General features: G+C 40.0%; 2 protein-coding genes across 2 annotated transcripts in view; both read left to right on the top strand.

Annotated features, from left to right (window-relative positions):
* Positions 1 to 8,297, top strand: part of rasa3 (RAS p21 protein activator 3) — a 50,768-nt gene extending 42,471 nt beyond the window's left edge. Inside the window, exons 19-24 of the mRNA XM_041934954.1 lie at positions 1,975 to 2,081; positions 3,138 to 3,220; positions 3,340 to 3,548; positions 3,630 to 3,733; positions 3,858 to 4,041; positions 4,506 to 8,297. Of these exons, the coding sequence (XP_041790888.1) occupies positions 1,975 to 2,081; positions 3,138 to 3,220; positions 3,340 to 3,548; positions 3,630 to 3,733; positions 3,858 to 4,041; positions 4,506 to 4,581 (763 nt within the window). The 3' untranslated portion in view covers positions 4,582 to 8,297. The remainder of the gene's footprint in view (positions 1 to 1,974; positions 2,082 to 3,137; positions 3,221 to 3,339; positions 3,549 to 3,629; positions 3,734 to 3,857; positions 4,042 to 4,505) is intronic.
* Positions 8,298 to 9,726: 1,429 nt separating this feature from the next.
* pros1 (protein S) lies at positions 9,727 to 19,602 on the top strand. Its single transcript, XM_041937899.1, has 14 exons — positions 9,727 to 9,858; positions 10,481 to 10,638; positions 11,334 to 11,358; positions 11,460 to 11,543; positions 11,692 to 11,814; positions 12,029 to 12,154; positions 13,394 to 13,522; positions 13,704 to 13,944; positions 14,533 to 14,719; positions 14,914 to 15,078; positions 15,196 to 15,364; positions 16,165 to 16,301; positions 16,737 to 16,965; positions 18,428 to 19,602. The coding sequence occupies exons 1-14, from the start codon at positions 9,780 to 9,782 to the stop codon at positions 18,613 to 18,615; spliced, it is 2,040 nt and encodes a 679-aa protein (XP_041793833.1). The 5' UTR covers positions 9,727 to 9,779; the 3' UTR covers positions 18,616 to 19,602.
* The last annotated feature ends 1,702 nt before the right edge of the window (positions 19,603 to 21,304 follow it).

The raw sequence follows: 21,304 nt of genomic DNA, 5'->3' as shown, positions 1-21,304 counted from the left end.
TTGATGGGAAGGGGTCAAAAGGCACGAAGGGCAGGTAAGAGCTTCTCTATATAAAGGCTTTGCCCTTGTGACCCTATGTGTGTGCACTGTAACCCCCCCCCAAACCGAGCCGGCCATTTTCTCTCCCCACCAACATCATGCGCTACTGTAGATGCTGCTGCACTTTACTTTATATCTGGACTATATGTACATGAGCAACCTATCAAGTGACTGTCACACTGTCTGACACTGTGTGATGGATGTTAGTCTCTCTGCATGGCAGTGGACTGATGCGTACAGTGACTGTAATGGTATAAAGTAAAGTGTTAACCTTTAAGCCTGCTTACCTGCGAGGCGTTGCTAGTGCTGGTAGCCCCTCTCGTTCCTCGCCGTGCCAGACATGCTTGGTGTGACAGTGACAGCAGGGGTTGGTTACTGTACGAACATTCCTGGGATCTCACATTTGACCGCATCCTGACCCTTTATACCCTCTCTCCAGACTGTGACCATGTCTAGACACTACCATACACTGTAGAGTTTCCAGCACAGCTCCAGGCGTTAAGGCAGATGTGAAACCAGCACGTTCTTGGCTCAGTAGTGCGAGAAGAGTACAAGTCTTCTTGTGGGGGGGTAGTAAATTTATAACCCTGGTGCTTCATATTCCATGTATCCTAATGCCCTCAAACTCCAAAACCAAGACATCCTGGTGTTTACTTTCCCTTAAAGGACCATACTGGTGGTTTTACATGTTTTAGCCCATTAACAAGAAATACTGTCAGGCATTTTCCAAAGCATACTATCATTTTTTAGATTGATTTCATTTACAGGCGCCCGCTGGTTCCATTTGTTTTATTGCAGTGTGAAAATTCATTTGGAGATTGAAAACTTCCTTGACGTAGCTAATCAATCATAGTGGACTTTTGCATGCATTTATTTATTTATTGGTGAATAAATTGCGAGCTGAGAAATAGTTCAATCATGAGGCTTTAGATGTTGTCAGATAATCAAACCCAGAATGTAAAAAGTGAGGAAATATGAACTTCCTTGCAAAATTTTTAATGTGAACAACTAACAGTATTATTTATTATTGATTAATCTGCTGGATATTTTCTCTCGTTTGATCTGTAAAATGTGGAAAATAGTCACATGTGCCCATCAAAGTACAATGTGACGTCTTCAAAAGTTTTGTTTTTTTGGAAAACCAACAGTTAAAAAGCAAAAGAGATTCAGTTTACAGTGGTTTAAATCACAGAAAAGTAGCAATTCCTCACATCAGAGAAGCGGGAATCAGACATTTTGGGGCTTTTTTGTTTAAACATGACTAGAACAACTGCTAAATTATGAAAATGGGTACTGATAAGCAACAAGCTTTTGCAAACGGCTGCATTAAAACATGACATGATAACACAACATTGCACGAGTAACATGAATTTTTCAGTGTTGTGGATTAGCAATCTCAAGTTTCGAGTCTCAAGTTGATTCTCATACTGACAAAAAATGGAAACCAGTGGCTGATAAGAAGGAAATCAGTCTAAAATATTGTGTTATGATTTGGCAAAAAGTCAGTAGTGATTTATACACAGTTTTTAGTTGATGGGGTAAAATATGCAAAAACACTGGTGCCTTTGATCTGCTGACCCATCTCCTTTTTGACTCATAGACTGTTAAATCTATGAGTGCTGTACTGAAGGTTTTTACCTATGTACAGCAGCAATGAATATGAGACAAGCATGTAAATGGAATGATAAATGTAGAGTATTGTATGCACATGATTCCTTTAGCCTGAAAGAAATGATGGTTAACAATATTTTTTGTGAAGTATTTAATTTACACTCTTATACACTTTAGGCACTGCACTGTTTTAGCACTGTGGATGTATAAGGGATGCATTGTGCCAGAGAAATAAAAATATTGTGACATATTTAAACATTTTGCTAAAACTTGAGCTCATCCGTCAGGGTTTAAGTGGAATTTCTGTCACCCGTTTTTCCTCAGATTTATGATAAAGAGAGCACAAGGGAGAAACCGGTTTGGAATGAAGAACTTCAAGAAGAGATGGTTTCGCCTCACCAACCATGAGTTTACCTACCACAAAACCAAAGGTGAGGTCTAAGATTCATCAGGATCTTCTTACAGTTGCATTGTTTCCCCGTCTGTTTATGTCATCATGTGCGCTTGCGTAAGAATCAGCAGGAGGCTGAGAAAGAGGGAGAGAATCTGCTGAACTCACGTTTAGCCTGAACACGATGTGCGTTCAACACATGTGGTAGAGATTACTGAGCAGGCAGTATGTTTGTGCTGCATCCAAACAAGCTCAGGCCAAAACGTACACATAAGCTGTTTCTAAATTAGATTGTGCTGTTGATGGACACTGTTGTCCCACAATGCAGTGCACAAAGGATAGAGAGGACCTGCTCGCAGCTGTTAAAACTTAAAGTCAATGGCATATATTCAGGAAGTTCTTGAAAAAAAAAGTCTTTCACGTAAAATTAAACAAAGAAGCGTCATTCTGAAGTCCCAGTTTGACTGAAGTCTGCAAGTATTGTAGCATTTCCTGTTTGTATAAAACTGTAGGGTATGCTGATTTTTTGTATAGTAACTGCAAAAACAATATAGTATATATAGAATACTGTATATAAAAGTATATATACTGTATACCAGAGGGAGAGATGTGAGACAAAATGCTGCATGACGTAAAAGCACCAGGTGCTACCTTATCTGCTTAGTTATTGTAATTTCTCCCATGTTTGGTCACAGTTCAGCATGATTCATACTTTTCAAGATATCGTTCTCTCAGAATCGCCACGATAAATGTGCATAGAAATCACAGAAATAATACATTCCTGATTACTTCAGGACTTGTCTGAGAAACATCATGTGTGTAATCCAGTGATAGTTGTCAGGACATGCATGGGTACTGTGCAAACAGATGAAATGTGATAAAAACTGGTGGACATACAGACAAAAAGGTCAACAGTTTAAAAGTGCAGGTGATCAGGGTTTTGGGAGGCTCAGGTGTCTCAGTTTTGTCTGAGGTGGACCAGTGTCAGACTTAGAAACCCCTGCCGTGTCCAGTTAGTGTGGAATAGGGATACAGCCACAGACTTTAATGACACTGACTCATTTCTCATGTCTGATGTGTTTCCTCTGACCTCCAGGTGAGGGAGCTCTGTGCAGCATACCCATAGAGAACATTCTGGCTGTAGAGAGGCTAGAGGAGGAGTCTTTCAAGATGAAAAATGTAAGGACCCCACACAGCAACCCCCTTGAAATCTTTGCAGCTTTTAGGACTTGGCCCAAATCACTCCTACATATATTTAGATTCTCCCCTCACTTCCTGTCCCTGTTTCCCTTCTCCAGATGTTCCAGGTTATTCAACCAGAGCGCGCCCTCTACATCCAGGCCAACAACTGTGTGGAGGCTCGCGACTGGATCGACATCCTGACCAAAGTCAGCCAGTGCAACCGCAAACGCTTGAGCACCTACCACCCTTCAGCCTACCTCAACGGCCACTGGCTCTGCTGCAAGCTGTCAGCAGACACAGCCACTGGGTGTACGCCCTGCACTGGGTACGTAAATTTGTCGAAAACTTTCCGGCATCCTGTCCTTAGTTTCCACTCTCTCATTCTCCTGTATGCATCTGTTTTCAGTGGCCTCCCGGCAAACATCCAGCTGGACGTAGATGGAGACCGCGAGACGGAGAGGATTTATTCCCTGTTCGGCACATACATGACCAAACTGATCAAGATGCAAGGTCAGACAGTGATTGTGGGCGTGCATGTGTATGTCTGCGTATTTCCAATGTTTGTCTTCTGTGTTTATTTTCACATTGTCCCCTTTGTCCAGTCTCTCACTCTGCTGTCTGTCTTCCCATGCAGAGGCCTGTGGCAGTAAATCTGTGTACGACGGGCCCGAACAGGAGGAGTACTCCAGCTTTGTCATCGATGACCCCCAGGAGACCTACAAAACCCTGAAACAGATCGTTTCAGCTGTGCAGACCTTGGAGCAGCAGCACACCAAGTACAAACGTGACAAGTTCAAGAAGACAAAGATAGGCAGCCAGTATGTGGTTTGTTGTTTATTTATTCATGTAGCACAGATTATGTTTTCTTAAACTACAGTTATTGTGTGTGTGTATATATACACATATACATAATGCAATGGAGGCTCAGAGCTGTAGGAAAACTGTAAAATCTAGTTCAATACCAAGCACCGTCCTTTTTGGGCCAACAGGTGGTGCAGTCGCACAGCCACAGTTGCCTGTTTACCATCTACAAAGTATGTTGGTGATTAAATGTAGCACATTTAACATCTCAGATAACCCTGTCATCCCATCTTTAACCTCTACTCTGAGCTGTTTCCTGGATTTTCCTGGATTCAGATCTTTGTGGCTATTTTGGCCTCCAGCTCTGCTCGTCACCTCACAATCTTGGCAGGAAATTTTGTTATTTATGTCCTACATTCTCCAAAGACCACTATGTAATCTCCTGCCAACAAATAAACACCGTCCATCTCTGTTTCCTCAGGGAGCACCCGATTGGAGACAAGAGTTTTCAGTGCTACATCCGCCAGCAGTCTGAGAGCTCCACCTACTCCATCTAGCCATGGCCCTGTGTACTGTTTCTATGATGCCCAGAACCAGCATATTTTTCTTTACTGCACAGAAATCCATCTGAACAATGCTCTGTGTCTAGTATTGAGTTCTAAATCTTTTTTTTTTCCTTAAAGCTAGATTTAAAAAAAAAACTCCTTAAGGTGAGTCACTTATTCCCAGTGCAGTGTGTCTGTGCTTGAAAATGTTCCTCAAAGGGAATATATTTCTGGAAGCAGGTGATGCTGTTTTGGAAACAAGTTTCACCTAAATGGCTTATTTGGTCAGTTTTAAGGAAAATAAGAGTCAATACCAGACTGAATGAGCTGTGTGGATGGACTTTTTTTTTTTTTTTTTTGCAGTGTCTCAAGGTGCATCACTCCAAATTTTGGAGAACAGACCTCAGATCAGCAAGAAAAAAAGAGGAACAATTGTGGAGGAAAGGAGAGATACGAATGAAGAGATAATCACACCGCGCATATTTGGGTCTCCTTTCTGTGATGAGACGAGAGAACAAACAAACGTTTTCACTGGACAGAATTTGACAGTGAACAACACGCACTTTAATCACCTCCAAATCTATGGATGAACAAGCCTCGCAGCACACTTTCAAAAAGCTTATTTTACCTGTTTGATTTGTATTTGGTTATTTTAATGGTTGTTGAAATGATCCGTTGTATTTCTCTCTGGAAGGAAGGAAGGACTGTAATTTTTCTCTCTTTTGGGTGGTGTTGTCCCAGCTCTTTTATTTTATTTTTATCCCCAACCTTCTCAGGAAGGCTGTGACGGTCGAGGACACACAAGAAGGAATTGTCGGGACCAAGCACAGCCAAGAGCAGCTTGATGTTAGCTATCAAAAATCACTCCATGGACAATTTTAGTCCTCATTTTTAATCCTCATCATCAACGTGCTAATAGGTGTATAGGTTCAAGTTTTCACGTTTTGTTTGAAGCCTTGTTCTGTTGTGGTTGGACATCATGCCCCTGTGTAACCAGTACTTGAGTTAAAGGAATAGCTTGTTTTTATAGAGTTTTTGCTTGTTTTGCTTACACTGAGTCAGACAAACTCTGAGGATTGAATTTTGTGTCTTGGTATGCTGTTTGAACAGCTTGCTTAGCATGGCTGAGTTCATGGATGTCAAGTTGCAGCTTCTCTTTTAAGTAAGACAGAATACACTGAGAGGGCCCACAATCTGTGAATTGGGAATTTGTGCATGAGCACAGATGTATTAAGTAAAATGCATTCTGTAACTGCAATATAAGCTAAAATAATAATGTTCTACCAATACAAATTCATTTGCCACTTTATTAGGTACACCTACAATCTGTCGCAATTCAATACAACAGCTCTGCTGTGATTTCTACATTTAGAGCATTACAATATTCAGTTCTTGATGATATGTAAATTTACTTTTATGTTTGGAGTTGCGGTCATGCTTAAAGTTGTTGTACTGGACTACATTATAATGAGAAGTGTTCTTAATGTTTCGTTGTTAATATTTGCATACACACAAGATATATCTGAATATAATGCAGCCCAATAGAACACAGTGGCCACAATGCAACATGTGTAAATGACTGAACACCTCTATGACCTGAACGTAATAAGAATCACAGAAGTGGACTTATGGCAGAACAGTTGTATGATTGTACAGGTGTACCTATTGACCACTGAGTGTATATAGTATATAGTGTGCATACAAATTTAATAAACACTTTTGGAATTAATTAAATTATCACAAATGATTTGCCACATGCTGAGCCTAGAGCCATCAGGGCCCCTGTAGGTCTGGGGCCCTTGACCAGTTAGTAGTGCAACCATGGGTGACATGCACACACACCCATGGTGGATAAGTATTAGTAATTCCAGATAAGTAGCTTTAACCATAACATAACTGTTGCAGGGTCACATACATGGAAAACAGTGTATTTTTCTGCTTTCAAGAGGTGCTGATGCTTGTTTGTGACATCCAGTAATTAAATTTATATATACGTTGAAGGCGATTCAACATAGTTTTTGTTTTACTCTGTGTAACTAAAAAAAAGTAGTTAAAGCCAAACTATCCCTTCAGCTGTCACAAAGCAGAAACTATGTGTTACCATGGCTCATTAACAAGGATGGTTTTTTGCTTAACTTCTAATTAATCATTATACTAGCATTTTAACCAGTCTTGTCTCAAGTTATGATTGTGAAATTGATAGTGTGTTACTGGTTGTGTTGCCCTGTTGGCTGCCTAATAATGTAGTTCTTCTGTTTTGTGAGTTTAGCTCTGTCTTACTTTGGTAAAGCTGCGCCCTGTAGTTTAAAACCCATTTCTGTGCATTCCTCTGAGAAACTGCTGCTGTGAATCTTACCTGTCAGCACCCCAGAATCTGTTGAAGGTACAGGATTTATTGTTGTTCACCAGTTGTGTTGTTCTATGCTACCCAAAGGCGACCACTCTCATTAGCATTCATATTCATCAGCACTCACTCTCGCCAAAGCAGTGCATGTGAAGTATAGTTGTAGTCACAGCAGCGGTAGCCTCCGCAGACCCTTCTGTGCGATCAGAAGATGACAAACCACCACAAGATTTTTATGTTTTGCAAAACTAAGTACGTTTATGTAGCCTCGTGATCACAGGATCCCGAACAGTGCCAGTCATCACTTTTATAAAATTCTCTTTTTGAAAAACAACAAAAAAAATCATTGTTTAGATATGTTTTTTTTAATATCTCAAAACCTGTTCTGTTTTAAAAACAGATGAGCAGTTATTCCGATTACATCTTTTTCTTTGTCGAACATGTTGATCTACGAACTAGAGGGAGGGTTCTCAACACTTTGACTCTGTTTTCTATCTTTGTCTTGTCATACAGAAATCTCGCTCTGTATCTGAATTGAGTGATTGAGGTTTGTGTGTGTGTGTGTGGCTGTTTGTGTGTGTTTGTGAGTGTGCATTTGTCAGGCTGTGTACGAGTGACTGACATGACGGGTTGTATTGCCAATTGAATTAACCCAGTGTTACAGGTCAGGCAGAGTCCCACTAGCCACTGCCTGTAATTATCTGATCTATTGCATCTCCTCTTTCCTCTTGTATAGAACCACTGTTCCATTTCAAGGAACCTTTGCCAATATATTCTCCCCAAACATTTTATGTATGTAACTGAGTAATAACATTGATGAAGCATTAAGAGAGTATTAACCTCTGAGCTTTGATGAGTTTTTGTTTCCACCAGTCTCTAACTCTCCTCAGGTTGATCAAACTCAGCAGTTTTGGGGGTTTTTTGCCAAGACCGAGGAGCCTCGGACTGAATTATAAACCACCGAACATCTCTCTCTAACTTGGTAATCATATTTATTATCATTTTTAGCAAAACCTTCCCAGAAACATCAGCTGAGTTGGTGGGGAAATGGCAGTTACAGTAATGGCACCTCCTCCACCCCAAAGAAAACACAAAGGAATTACTTATGCAATAATAGTGTTTCAGCATGCAATAATATTAACAACCCCTCAAAAAGCCCATCAAATTATCACAAATTAACAGCGCACATTTGTTGACCTTTTGCAGTAAAATAAATGCCTCTTCAGATAAACACATATTATAAAGGGAGAACAGTGTATTTTGTACAAATATTTTAAAAGTATTAAAATAAGCCTGTTATATGTGTACATAAAACAATTGAATGAATGGTGAAAATGTGATGTGTTTTTTTTTCTCCTGAATAACTAAATGAAACCAATATTAATGCAAATGCAGTTGTCTGTGTGGTTTGTTAATCAGTTCAGTCTGCTGCTAAACTACACTGTACAGACTCACATCATTTTGTTTCAATTAGGAAAGACATTTTGTTAAAATCATGATGGAATGTTTGTGTGTAAGTTCTACAATCAGTTTCAGACAAATGCCTTCTGAATGATGTCAAGCTTTTTTCCAGTGTGGTCCATCGCTTTCTCATTTGTCTACGATCACGTACAGTGAATCATTAGATGTTTGCCAGAGCAACTTAAAATGGATGTCTTTTTGAATCCAAGTTGCAAAGAAAAAAAAACCTGTTTGCAGTTGTCTATTTAAATCCGTGCCTGCCTTGCATTTACTGTATGTCATGCATATGCCATTCTGTGTGAATGGTGAAGGGAAAATATCCCAGTTGTCCCATTCTTTCAATGGAACAGCAGAAGTGGAGAAATGTTGATGAGAAATTGTACTTTTGAGAAAAGCAAATGAGGTGATTCTCTGTACATAGTAGTAGTAGTACTGAGCCCACTGTGAATTAACATGCAGCCTGTACAGCAGCTTTTTCTTTCTTTCTTTTTAATCTTATTGTTGAGTAAAAAGACAACATTATACCTTCAGGTGGAGTATCAGGTTTAAGAGATTTCTTTCAGAGCTTCAAATTAAAACTGAATTCAAGTGTACATATCTTTGGAATTCTGCAATAAAAGTACAAAAGTATTAGCATCAAAATATACTGATACCAAAAGTAAAAGTACACATTTTACAGAAAAGCTTGGATTACAATTAACAATGCATTAACATGTGCATCACTTACGTATTGCGGTTGGTAAATGTGGAGCTAATTTTGATTCATATAAATGTGTAGCTTATTTTTATGATATATATAATATAGTTGTTGATTAAAGTTCTTATTTTTTTATCTTAGTTGTTATTAAAGTCATTAAATAAATGTTACGGAGTAAAAAGTATAATATTTAGTAACATTTTGATATATATGTAGGCTATAATATAAAATGTGGATTTTTGCAACGTTATATTTGACAAGCGAAGAAGAAACGCTGTCAGTCGCCTAGCAACAGCGCATTAACCTGACTTTTGAACGTCAGTTGGACGTTAAAATACAGCAATTGGCCGCGTGTCTGGCCTGTGTCTGTAGTTCAACATGTGGCGTTACTTTTTCCGCCCACTTAATGTAGCCGTGTGAGTTTAGGAACGCTTTTACAAATGTTGACTTACAGAGAGAGTGCTTGGCCAAGCTTTGTAAAACTGCCCGAGCCACTGAAAGCAGCGACATGTTGGCATGTAAGTAAACAAGCGCGACTGTGTTAGCAGCGCTCCTTAGCTGCTCTCCCGGTGGACCCCGCCACTCCCCCTCTCTCCACGAAAACACTTTCGGGAAGAATAAAGGGTTTTTTTTTCCTCACACGGACCTGCGCTCAGCCAGTCTTTACTCAGAGCCAAACCGTGGCCTAGCAGGAAGAACGGCTCGACTATGTGGAGAAAGAAACGGGAACTTGGGGAATCCTTGGCTTGTCTCGTATTACTTGTGACGCTCGTCGATGCTTATCGATGTGAGTATGCTAGTGTTTGGTTTTTGCGGTTACATTTCGAACCCTGCGTAGTAAAGTGATTCAGGGAATAGCCCGTTACAGTCTATTTAGTGCCTCAGATTGAAAGCAGCTTTCAGCCTGGATGTGACCAGTTGGGAACGGTTTCAGCACTTTTTTTCCCAATAACTTTAAACATGAGAGCAGCAAATGGAGAACAGAAAGTGTGAGGGGTCATGACTCCCTTCTACACCGTGAAACAATGCTGGGTCAACATGGGCTGCTTGTTATAGTAACTAAGGGGTAATTTCTGGGAAATAACGGTTTCGCAATGACCTTTTTTTCAGGCCAATTCACAGAAGAGTAATTAGGTTGTCCACTTTGTCCATGCAGGCACCAGCCTCATCAGCCATCTGTCATGAGGAAACAGAAGACTGAAATTCCTGCTGGGATCAGTCATGTGTTATTATAATGTAGCTGCATACGCCTGCTTGTATTAATCACACATGTGAGAGTATCACTCACGGCTATGCGCACAATAATAGGCTTGTCCACTTCTGAACATGCAAACAACAACACTGACAATATAAAGATAGCTTTGCACACTGTATTTGAATGAGTGAGGTTTTTTTTTGTCTCTCTTAAGTCCTGAGCCAGAGCACAGCCTCCCAGTTCCTGAGCAGGCACAGGAGAGCCAACTCTCTGTTTGAGGAGAGCAAAAAGGGCAACCTGGAGAGGGAGTGCATTGAGGAGCTGTGCAACAAGGAGGAGGCCAGGGAGATCTTTGAGAACCAACCAGAGACGGTAAGAAGAACAGCAGCCCTCCGATCTCACTAGTTCACTGTTTCCCGAGGACATTGTGGTCAGGTCCCAGACCTCTAAATCGCCAAATTTCTCTGATTATAACAGCAATTCAAACACTGAATGAAGTGAAACTCAATGGCAGTTCTGATTATCAAGCAAAGGGGATGAAGATGAAGAAGAAGTGAAAATTCAGGAATGAATAAGTGGTGAAGGGCAAAGAAAATTCAACAGATTAGAAAATAAGATTAACTTCATTAATCCCCAGTTGGGGAAATTTGGTGTTAGGGGCAGCATCAATAAGAATAGCAATAGCAAAGACAAGTGCTACTAGTGACATTTTCCCAGAGGTCTTCAGATGTCTTACTTTGTCAGACCAACAGTCCAAAACTCAAATATATTCCATTTACTATCATGGGGGACTAAGAAAACCAGAAAATATTCACATTTTTTGGCACTTTTACTGAAACATGGTGATTTACATTAATATAGACCTGCTATATCTTTGAAACATTTAATGTCCCTGCAGTATAATTTACAAAAAACAAAGCATGCAAAGTTAATTTATCCAGATGTTATATTGTTTCAAACAGAGCATTTACTCTGAGCATAGGCGGCTGCAGTCTCACTTGCTTCACACTCAGATGTAAATTTTGAAAGTCTTGGTAAATCTCCTACCTGTTCTGTTCTTATTCCAGGAATATTTCTACCCAAAATATGTCGGTAAGTTTGCAGACATTAATGTGTTTCTTCATATGTTGCGATATCCATTTGTTTTCTTTTTTCGAGGCTATTTTGGTTAAAAAAAAAACTCTTCTTTGCAGCGTGTCTGGGTTCACACCGTGTCGGCATCAACAACCAGAACTCTGATTCTGGCATCCCATCAAATCTTCGCACCTGTGTGAATGGTGAATGGCTTTTTAATAGAGTGCTTACATTTTTAGATCAGTTAGCTTGTAAGGCTAATACAGGTTAGCCTCACTTGCAAAATGCCTTCATCAAGGCTTTTCATCAACATCCTGTTTGTGTATCCAAAACTGTTTGTTGCAATGGCAGAAATCAGTAACCAGTGCACGCCGTTTCCGTGCTACAAGGAGGGATCAGAGCGCTGTGTGGACGGCCAGGCCTCCTTCACATGTGTGTGTAAACCCGGCTGGAAGGGGCTGCGCTGTGAGGACGGTGAGTTCTGGTGACAGTGAATCAAAGTGTTTAGCTTTTAAATACGCACGCGTGTGCACTCTGTGCCTTATTTCTTTTAACATCCTGTCTCAATAATTTACTCATTTTTAGACTTAATTCAACTTAAAACGTATATAAAAATATACATTTGACATTCTGAAGTAATTGAACTGGCTGCTGATAAATGTTGTTGTGTAACATGTTGACTGCACAGACATCGACGAGTGTTCAGATCCTGAATTTCCAGCAGGATGTGACCAAAAATGTTACAACTTCCCTGGTAGTTTCCAGTGCCTGTGTGAAGACGGTTACTTCATAAATAACAAAGTCAGCTGTGTGGGTAAGACTTCATTAATTTCACTTCAGTTTCTGCAGCTAAAATGCAATAAGGATATGAATTTCAGTGACTCCAAAGGACAGAAAGCTACAATCTTATGTACCTTCTGTGTGCGTGTGTGTATGTGTGTTTGTGTATTAATGGTCCCTATGAAAGAGGAACATATAGTGCTACTAAGCAGCTGAGCAAACACAGACATTTCAACATAGTATATTATCCTTTTTGAGAACTCCCATTTTATTTATTCATATGGACAGTGGAACCCTATGTACTTTATAACAAAAACTGTGTTGTCCAGCTGTTGTCCTCGGGGCCTGACCATTTGTTATTTCTAAAGCTGACCTGAGGTGACCTCTTATGCAACAGAATGTGAAAAGCTTTTAAAATCTGAAAAGATGGTCCATTGTTTTGGCTGTAAACAGACCACCAGTCTCATATCTGTGAGCTGTTCGAACTTGCTTATAGAATGTAGATGCTTGTTGTCTCATATTTCTATCTGTCCAATTTTGTGTGGACAGCTGACTCAGTATTTATCTTTCAGTGTGTTGAATGCTTGTTGAGTACAAAGTCTTCACAAACATGGACTGAGTCAGTTTGGTAAATTTGCTCTGTCCTTTTTTTTGATGTGCTGTGAAGATTTAGAGTACCATACAGATGATTTCCACATAGCCCTTTTATACATATCCCAAACGATACATCATTGTTGAGCGACTGCGAGCAAACACTGTTTCTTATTGGAGCTGCAATTAATAATTATTTTAAATTAGTCTGTGCAGTTTAATTCGTAGTATCTGAAAATTAAATTATTATTTTCTTAGACCATAAAATGTCAGAAAATATTGAAAAATGACCCTTACATTTTCCCCAAGACAGAAGTGGTATCTTTAAAATGCTAATCTTGTTGGACAAACCTAGAGATCATCAATTTTTGACGACAGCGTGCTTAACAGGGAAGAGCAGCCAATATTCACAGTTGACACACTAAAACCTTGCTTTTAATATGACCTAAGCAATTAGATAACTATCAAATTGGTTGTTGGTCATGGTGGTCTGCTTATCAGCAACTTGTTTCATCATTACATTGAAGGAGACTGAGTTACTTATTGCTCCCCTGCCAGGTTTCACTTTCCATTAACATATCTCGTGACTTTCACAAGCTATGTTAACTCAGGACTCAAACAGTTCATATTACAACGTCTCACCGAATTTAGCCACTGTCGCTTTCAATTTACTGTTTTCCAGATATTGATGAATGCCTGATGTTCCCCAGTACATGTCAAGAACCGGCTAAATGTGTCAACACGCCTGGCATTTATGAGTGCCAGTGCCCACAGGGTTTCAAATATAACTTCACCTCCAAGACCTGCAATGGTAAGACTTCAATTTATTGTTCCTGTCTAACCATCAAGAGTCATATAGTCTGACAGGTGACAAACCTGAGTACATTAAGCCAGATTTTGTTTTATGTTAAAACCACTGATGAAAAAATACGCACCACTGACATTTAGCCAAAGGCCACTGCCTATAAATGTTTCTTTTCCTGTTGTTGCAGATGTAGATGAGTGCGAGTTGAATGTGTGCGATGGGATTTGTATAAACACAGTGGGCAGCTATGCATGCTACTGTGATGGTCGAGAGGGTCTTCGTTTGGCGGAGGATAAGCGATACTGTGAAGAAATCCCTGTTTGTGTTGACCTGCATGACTACAAACACCCTGAGATGCTTTACCTGGGGGAGCAGTTTACAGGCCTTCCTGTCATCTATCTGCGCTTCCGTCTGCCAGAGAACACAAAGTGAGGGTCAATCACAAACACAGGCACGCACTCAAATGTAGTGTACTTATTTTCTTAAATGGTCATAAAAGTGCTGTACCCCATTTAGAGCAAATAATATCTGCGCTGCATTATGCCACCATAAAAAGTCAGAGCCTAAAAAATCATCCTTGACCCTGGAAACGGAAAACAATAAAAAAAACTTCACTTAAAATCTTAATGTAGCTTTCTGATGGATTAGATGAGTATTGATTATCTGAAGACCATAAGATGCAGCTTAAACCTCCATCTCAGGGACTGTCAAACTAGAATTTGACAATAAAAGGAGTTTGCATGATTTTCTCTCATAACTGTTGCAAGCAGGTTCTGAGCCTCTAGAAATTGATTTTCATACCACCCTAAATGGGAAAAACCTGTCAATACCTGAAAAACACCATCCACAAATCAAAAATTGTAAAATAGATGTTAATGAGCGATGTGAGGTTTAAATGGTTTTTAGTGATTGGGCTCAGACATTGGCATAGTCAACAGTGCTATTACATTTGAGTATAAGTGCAGTTAGATAACCATGTGAACTCATATTGCTGTCTATGTGTTTCTGGCCATTAGGTTTGCAGCAGAGTTTGACTTCCGTACATTTGACCCAGAAGGAGTTGTGCTGTATGCCGAGTCCTCCCAGGACTCGTGGTTCATGTTGGGGCTAAGAGGTGGTCGCATTGAAGTCCAATTCAAAAACCAGCACACATTCAAGGTCACCAGTGGAGGAAAAGCCATCAATGATGGACAGTGGCATGTGGTAGGAAAGAGCTGTAGTCCAGTAATTCCCGACATACTCAAATTGTTCCCTTATGGCTAGCATAGTGATAGAGGAAGTGCTAATCAATAAACTCAACTGATGGAATGTGGATTGTGTTGTGTTAACCGTGTGCTCTGGTGCTAAGCTGTGTTATTATAGTACAGTGAGGAAGGCTTATGATGTGTAACGTGCAGATCTCCGTGGAAGAACTGGAGAGCAGCATCAGTGTGAAAATCAGCAAGGAAGCTGTGATGAGCATCAACAGCCCAGAGAGTCTCTTTACTTCAGTTAATGGCAAACTGGAGACCAAGGTCTACATCGCCGGTCTGCCCAACCGCACTGACAACATCATCAAACCTGTAAGCTGGTCACCTGAAAGTATACACACATACAATAAATCACCCAGCATATGTGGATTAACAGTGGACCAGCACCAATCTAGTGCTGTACTCAGTGTGTATTCATTCATCCATTAGATCAACCCTCGACTTGACGGCTGCATCCGGGGTTGGAACTTGATGAACCAGGGGGCGTCTGGGGTAAAGGAGGTCATCCAGGAGAAGAAGAGTAAACATTGTTTTGTGCATGTGGAACAAGGATCTTTCTTCTCTGGGGCAGGACTGGCCCTCTTCAACATTGACTACAGTGAGTAAGTTAAGTTAGATTTAATTTATCCGAAAGGGAAAGTTTGGCCTCTACTTTCAATCCAGCCTAAATATTTAGGAGCACTGAGTAGCCACAGCAACAGGATCAAATGCAGTTTTGAGCATGGTGCCTTGGTTTAAAGGCAGTGACATGAGCGTTGCCAAACATGACAGTATTGTAGGGTGGGAGGAAAGTGAAGCACCCAGAGGAAATACATGACCAAAGGGAGCATAAAATCCACACCGAAAGGCCCCAGTTGACCCTGCTGGGTTTAGAACAAAGGCCTATTTTATTTAGTACTAGAGGGGCACTCGGAGAGCGCAGACCTCCGCCAAGGCCAATAGACGTTTGAGCAGCAACATGTGTAGGCTACCCCAGAGGATCACTGGCACCCGTGAATGTGGTTTGTGAAATGAAGTCGTCATATTCCTATAATTGGCTATGTTTTGGTCACTCTTAAACTTTTCTAAATTATTTTAAGATGTATGGCATTGTATGGGAAAAATAATGTGTATTGTAGTGTGTTTAATGGGTTCTACCCTGGTCCATGCTACATCCTTCCACCACATTTCATTAATATCGGCTAGTTCTTTTTCTGTAATCCTGCTGACAAACCAACCAAACCAAAAACTTATCCTCCTTGAGGGAGGTAAATATAGAACAGCACAGGTTCAAACTTTTATATAGATAAACATGGTTGGTTCCATTGTAGCTGTTACACGTATGTATGTTTCATATATTCCATATCATGTCAGAGCTTCAACTTGTGTTTCCTTGTGTGTATGGTTTTGTGTAACTAGATGATTCTGGGACCTGGAATGTGAATATAAAGATGAATATACGTCCATCCAGCAGCACAGGTGTCCTCTTTGCACTTGTCTACAACAACACAGTCCCTCTCTCGGTTGCTGTGGTAACGCAGGGAGAAGACGATGCTGTGAGTTCATTCAGACCATTGATGTGTGTCTCTGTATGTCTTGACCATTGACTGTGTATAAAGATGGATGACATGACAGCTCCCCAAAGGTGAAATATATTTTTGCCAAGGTCTGTCAGTTCATGCTGCTGTATGATGTTTATTTTTCTGATATGTTTGGTTTCAATGAGGTATTTGATGTTATAAAAAGGGGCTGTGATGTCATTATTGACAGCTGCACAATAACCCAGCCCCAGCGCAGACTCTGGCTCCAAGTGGCGTCACAAGTGCAAGATGGCAGCACCTGTTTCCAGGATATTTTGACTTCATTTTTGTACAGTGGGAGGAAATGGAGACACGTCGTCCATCTTTATATACAGTCAATGGTCTTCACACATATGCAAGCACAGACACACATGATTAACATGGAAAATGTTATTTCCCTCCATGCTCCAGAATCTGCAAGTGTTCTTAGATGGCGTCTCCGTGGCAACGTTGGACTCGCTCATGTTGTGTTACCCCGACCGGCTGACAGCGCAGCTGAATGTGACACCCACAGAAATCCATGTCTCAGGCAACTCCTCTACTGTTACCTACATAAAGTCTGATGACCTGCGGGAGGCACTGGCGCGCCTCAACACCACCATGCAGAACCCCATCAGTACATATATTGGTGGGATACCAGGTTGGTCAAAGAAGCATGTACAAAAGCAAGTGTTTTGAAAATGACTATGAGCATATGAAATGGTTATAGCCAGTGAGCCAATATGGTTCCTTGGCTATAACAATTTCAATATGAATACCAGCCAGTCCCAAACCTTCTGTAAGAAAGCTTCTCAGTTTGCCGGAAAAAGAGGTTCATAGCAAACCCAAATTGAATATCTTCTTGATTAAGCTGTAGTAGCATAACTGTAGGCCACTCTCACTGTTGGATCTGTGAGGCTGCACTTAAAAACAGTGGTGCTTTGAGCTAAATGCTAATCTCAACATGCTGTCATACACACAGTGACAATGCTAACATGCTAATGTTAGCACATAAAATGCTACGTTGACATGGATTGAGGCAAATAATAGATGGAAAACCTGAGTGCTCATTGTAGTGGATGAGAGCAGGAAAATTATTTGAGGCCGGCAGAGGATACTGGAAAAGATAATGACGGACGGAGTTGATGTCCAAAGTTAAAATATTTTAATTCAACAGTGGAATTTCCAACCTGATGTTTATTATGTTTCTCCCCTCACATAAGGATAAGACATTGGTGATCTGGACAATGAGAAGCTAACCATTTAGGTGCAACAACACTCAGAATTATAAGACCATGCATGGAATCCTGCTAAGATGAGGAAGTTATTTTATTTAATAGATATGATTCCTTTCTTTTAACATAATACAACATCATAGCAACATATTGTGGTTTTTGTTTTGCCGTCCCACTGTCCTGTTGGACTGTTTGTTTTTCCCATGCTGTCGAGACGATGTGGTCTGTCTTCCGTCTACTGTCTGCCTGAATCCACAGCTTTATGTTAACTGTTGTCACATCCTAGTTTCACATGTTAGCGTTTGCTAATCAGCACTAAACACAAAAATACAGCTGAGAGTGATGGGAATGTCATTAGTTTTGCTGGATTTTTTTCCAAAATACTGGACAGTTTACATTGTTGACCAGATGATGGCACTAGATTAAAAGTTAACACGATCACACTTAATCCTGAGGGGAACATGAATATCTGTACCAAATTTCATGGCATTCCATCCGATAGTTGTTGAGATATTTAACTGAAACCCAAATTTCAAACTTAATGTGGAGCTAGAGGAAAACCAGGAGACTAAAAAGTCTTTTTTTAATGTCCGTACAAAATTTCAAAATATCGTTAGTTACTTCCCCCCGTTAAATGTGTATCCAAATACCTGGATTTTGATAAGTATGTCTGACATGAAGTTGTTAGATTGTAATAACATTCTAAAGTATCTTCAGTCGAGAAGTTGTGACTTATCCTCATTAACTTTGACCTGTTACTGTCTTGATGTTATTTTACTATTTTGATTATTTTTTATTATGTAGTGTGTTCTAACTTTGACAGGCTATGTTTACCACCGTCTCTCATTCTTGTCATTTTCACTGGCTGTCCCACTCTCTCTCTTTCAGACGATGTCCCGTTTCCTGCCACCCCCGTCACAGCCTTTTACCACGGCTGCATGGACATCACTATCAACGGCCAGCAGCTGGACTTTGACGAGGCTCTCAGCAAACATAACAGTATTAAGTCCCATTCCTGTCCTCCTGTGTCTGCCCCTGAGAGTCACCCTGATGCACCGCTCCTGCACAGAAAGTGACCTTAATTAACCACCGGATCCCTTTAAAAAGCCCTCTCGTTAGTCAGCATCCCACAGCGGCCACTTCTTTGGATATCGGAACAACAGATATAGAAGAGGAGAGGGAGGGAGGGGGATGAGAAAGAAGTGACAAGAAGAAGAGATAGAGGTTGTGGCTTTATAGGTTATAGTCATTTTTGTCGACTTTCTCTTATTGGTTTATTTTAAGCTTTGTCACTACGCTACACTTTTCATCTATACAGTATTATTGTTCCTGTCCTGGGAGCATCTTGTTTTCCGGGGTTTTTTTTTTTTTTAGTCAGACACAACTGGCTTACTAGTGAGCTAGTTGGAATATGGATTGCTGAATGACGTAGTTGTAGCAGTTTGTTGCAATGAATTAAACGCTTTCCAAGAAACATTTGAAAAGAGCTGAGCTCTTTAGCACGCATACCATGTTTGGAGCAAGAGATGGTTATGTTTGTGTAGAAAAATAAACAAATGGTCACTGTTGACCAGGCTTTGAGACCACCTGCATCTCTGTCCCTGTTGTTGAATTACGGTACTATCTCTACATTCTCTTTAATGCTGGTCTCGTGGAGGCAGAAGTAGCTGAAATTGTGGTTGTTGGTTTGAAGGTGAAAACCACAGAGGAAAAAACTGAGCCTCCAGGTTGTCAGTTTAATTCTGTTGTATTTACTTGTTTGAATCACTATCCTTTGTTGGAAGTCAGCCTTCCTGGACTGTTTGCATTCAGTTAGTAACATTTAGAACCATGGTTTATCATTTTATTGTTCCCAGAACTCAACGTGGTTGTCACCAGATGTACACACCTCTCACTATGGCTGATCTGGCGAGACTACAACGTGTGTCCTTAACATTAGGGTTCTCTTGTTTCTCCTGTGTTCAGAATTCACCTTGTACATAAAACAAGCCATCTTTAATATATAACTTAAATGTAGTTGTTCAGTGTTGTGTTTGTTTTATGTTTGTTGTAATAAAATTGTTCAAAGCAACCTTATCTGATATATCTGCCCACACAGAGCCTCACAGGAAACTTCATCTTAGGGTTATCAACAGTTGACTTCTGGAAGCTTGAACAGACTTCCTGATTCTTTCCTGTGGCCATCATTCCGACACAGCTTGTGTCCTAAGTCCTTGGTGGCACAACAAACTCATATATCAGTTATTTACAAAACACTGTCTGACCTAGGCATGTTTTCCTTTAACATCAAGTGACTTCTCCTTCATTTAGAGGTTTCTGTAGGGATGGATGGAAGCGCTGCAGTACACCATCACACTTCATCGTGCTCCATCTGCCACCATCTGTCCACTTAAAACTAGGTTGTCAAAATCACAATCATTCAATATATACTACATATAATGCACTGGTAAACCTTTTTATTGATAACATCATCATACACATGGTACATCACACTATCTCATATCAATACTGATTTTATTTTTTCACTGCAATGAGGAGCATTTGAACAGAATTATTAAGTGCACTTTTATTGTAACCCATTGTGTGATGCAACTGAATAGTCCAACATGTGACACACTGTGACCTAATGGCCTGGATACAGAAATGAGAATACAGAGGAAATGCAAGTCAGGCAAAACTAGCAAACAGACAGAAGAAATTAGATGATGAAAACAGGAAAGGACACAAATGATTTTCGGTCACAGAAACTTCAGGGGAAACAAAACAGAAAGCAACACAACTTGAAAAGAGGAATGTATGGGAAGAAAAACTGCCTGGAAAGTTTTTTAAGCTGTGTGATGACTGATCTGATTCCACTGAAGTGGAGGAACAAGCTCGCGATGTACCTACGGTACAAAGCATATGAACATGAGGTGTTGTCCATTCTGTTGACAATACCTCTGTACTTTAAGTTAAGTAAGGCTATTACTTGTAGTGGTATTTTTGTATTATTAAGTAAAGGATGTGAATACTTCCAGAAATGGAAGAATGGAAATACTCAAGTAAGGTACTTCAAAATTGTGCAATACTTGAGTAAAAGTACTTAGTCCTGCATTCAAAACCTCAAGTAAAAGAATGTATTGTATGTAAGTATTACATCAAATGTAAGAGTACTTATTTTGCAGTCCAATAGTCCCAGTCAGAGTTTTGCTATTATATATGATGTTTTTGGATTGATATGTTGCATTGTAGCGTTGTAGATATTTATGGTTGGGCAATTTTTTAACTACTTTATATGACAATGCATTTTCCAGCTAATCCAAGAGGTTTTTTTTATCTACATAATTGAACTTTCTCAACCCAAAAAAGAACATAATTCTTCAGTTTATCAGAAAAATTCGCTTTCAAACTTATAAAATTTGGAGATACGTGGTTTTTCACTGGACAGGACAGGTATACATTTGTAATCTAAAAAGTAAATAGTAACTAAAGCTGTCGGCAAATGTAGTGGAGTAAAAGTATAAAGTAGTATAAAGTGGCATAAAATGAAACGCTCACGTAAAGTACCATGAATTTGCACTTGATTGCAGTACTTAATTAAATGTAATTAATTACATTCCACCATTGCCTATACCACCCTGGCTGGAAGCTAAACTAAGAGGATGAACTACGTGCCAGTGAGCTTTAATTTTTAGCTTTTTTTCTGTGATAATGGGCGCAGATACACACACACACACACACACACACACACGCATGCACAGTGAAGGAGGGGAGGGAGGGATGAAG

Source organism: Chelmon rostratus, chromosome 1, assembly GCF_017976325.1.
Source record: "Chelmon rostratus isolate fCheRos1 chromosome 1, fCheRos1.pri, whole genome shotgun sequence".
Taxonomy (NCBI): Eukaryota; Metazoa; Chordata; class Actinopteri; order Chaetodontiformes; family Chaetodontidae; genus Chelmon; species Chelmon rostratus.
This window is presented reverse-complemented; position numbering and strand designations above follow the sequence as displayed.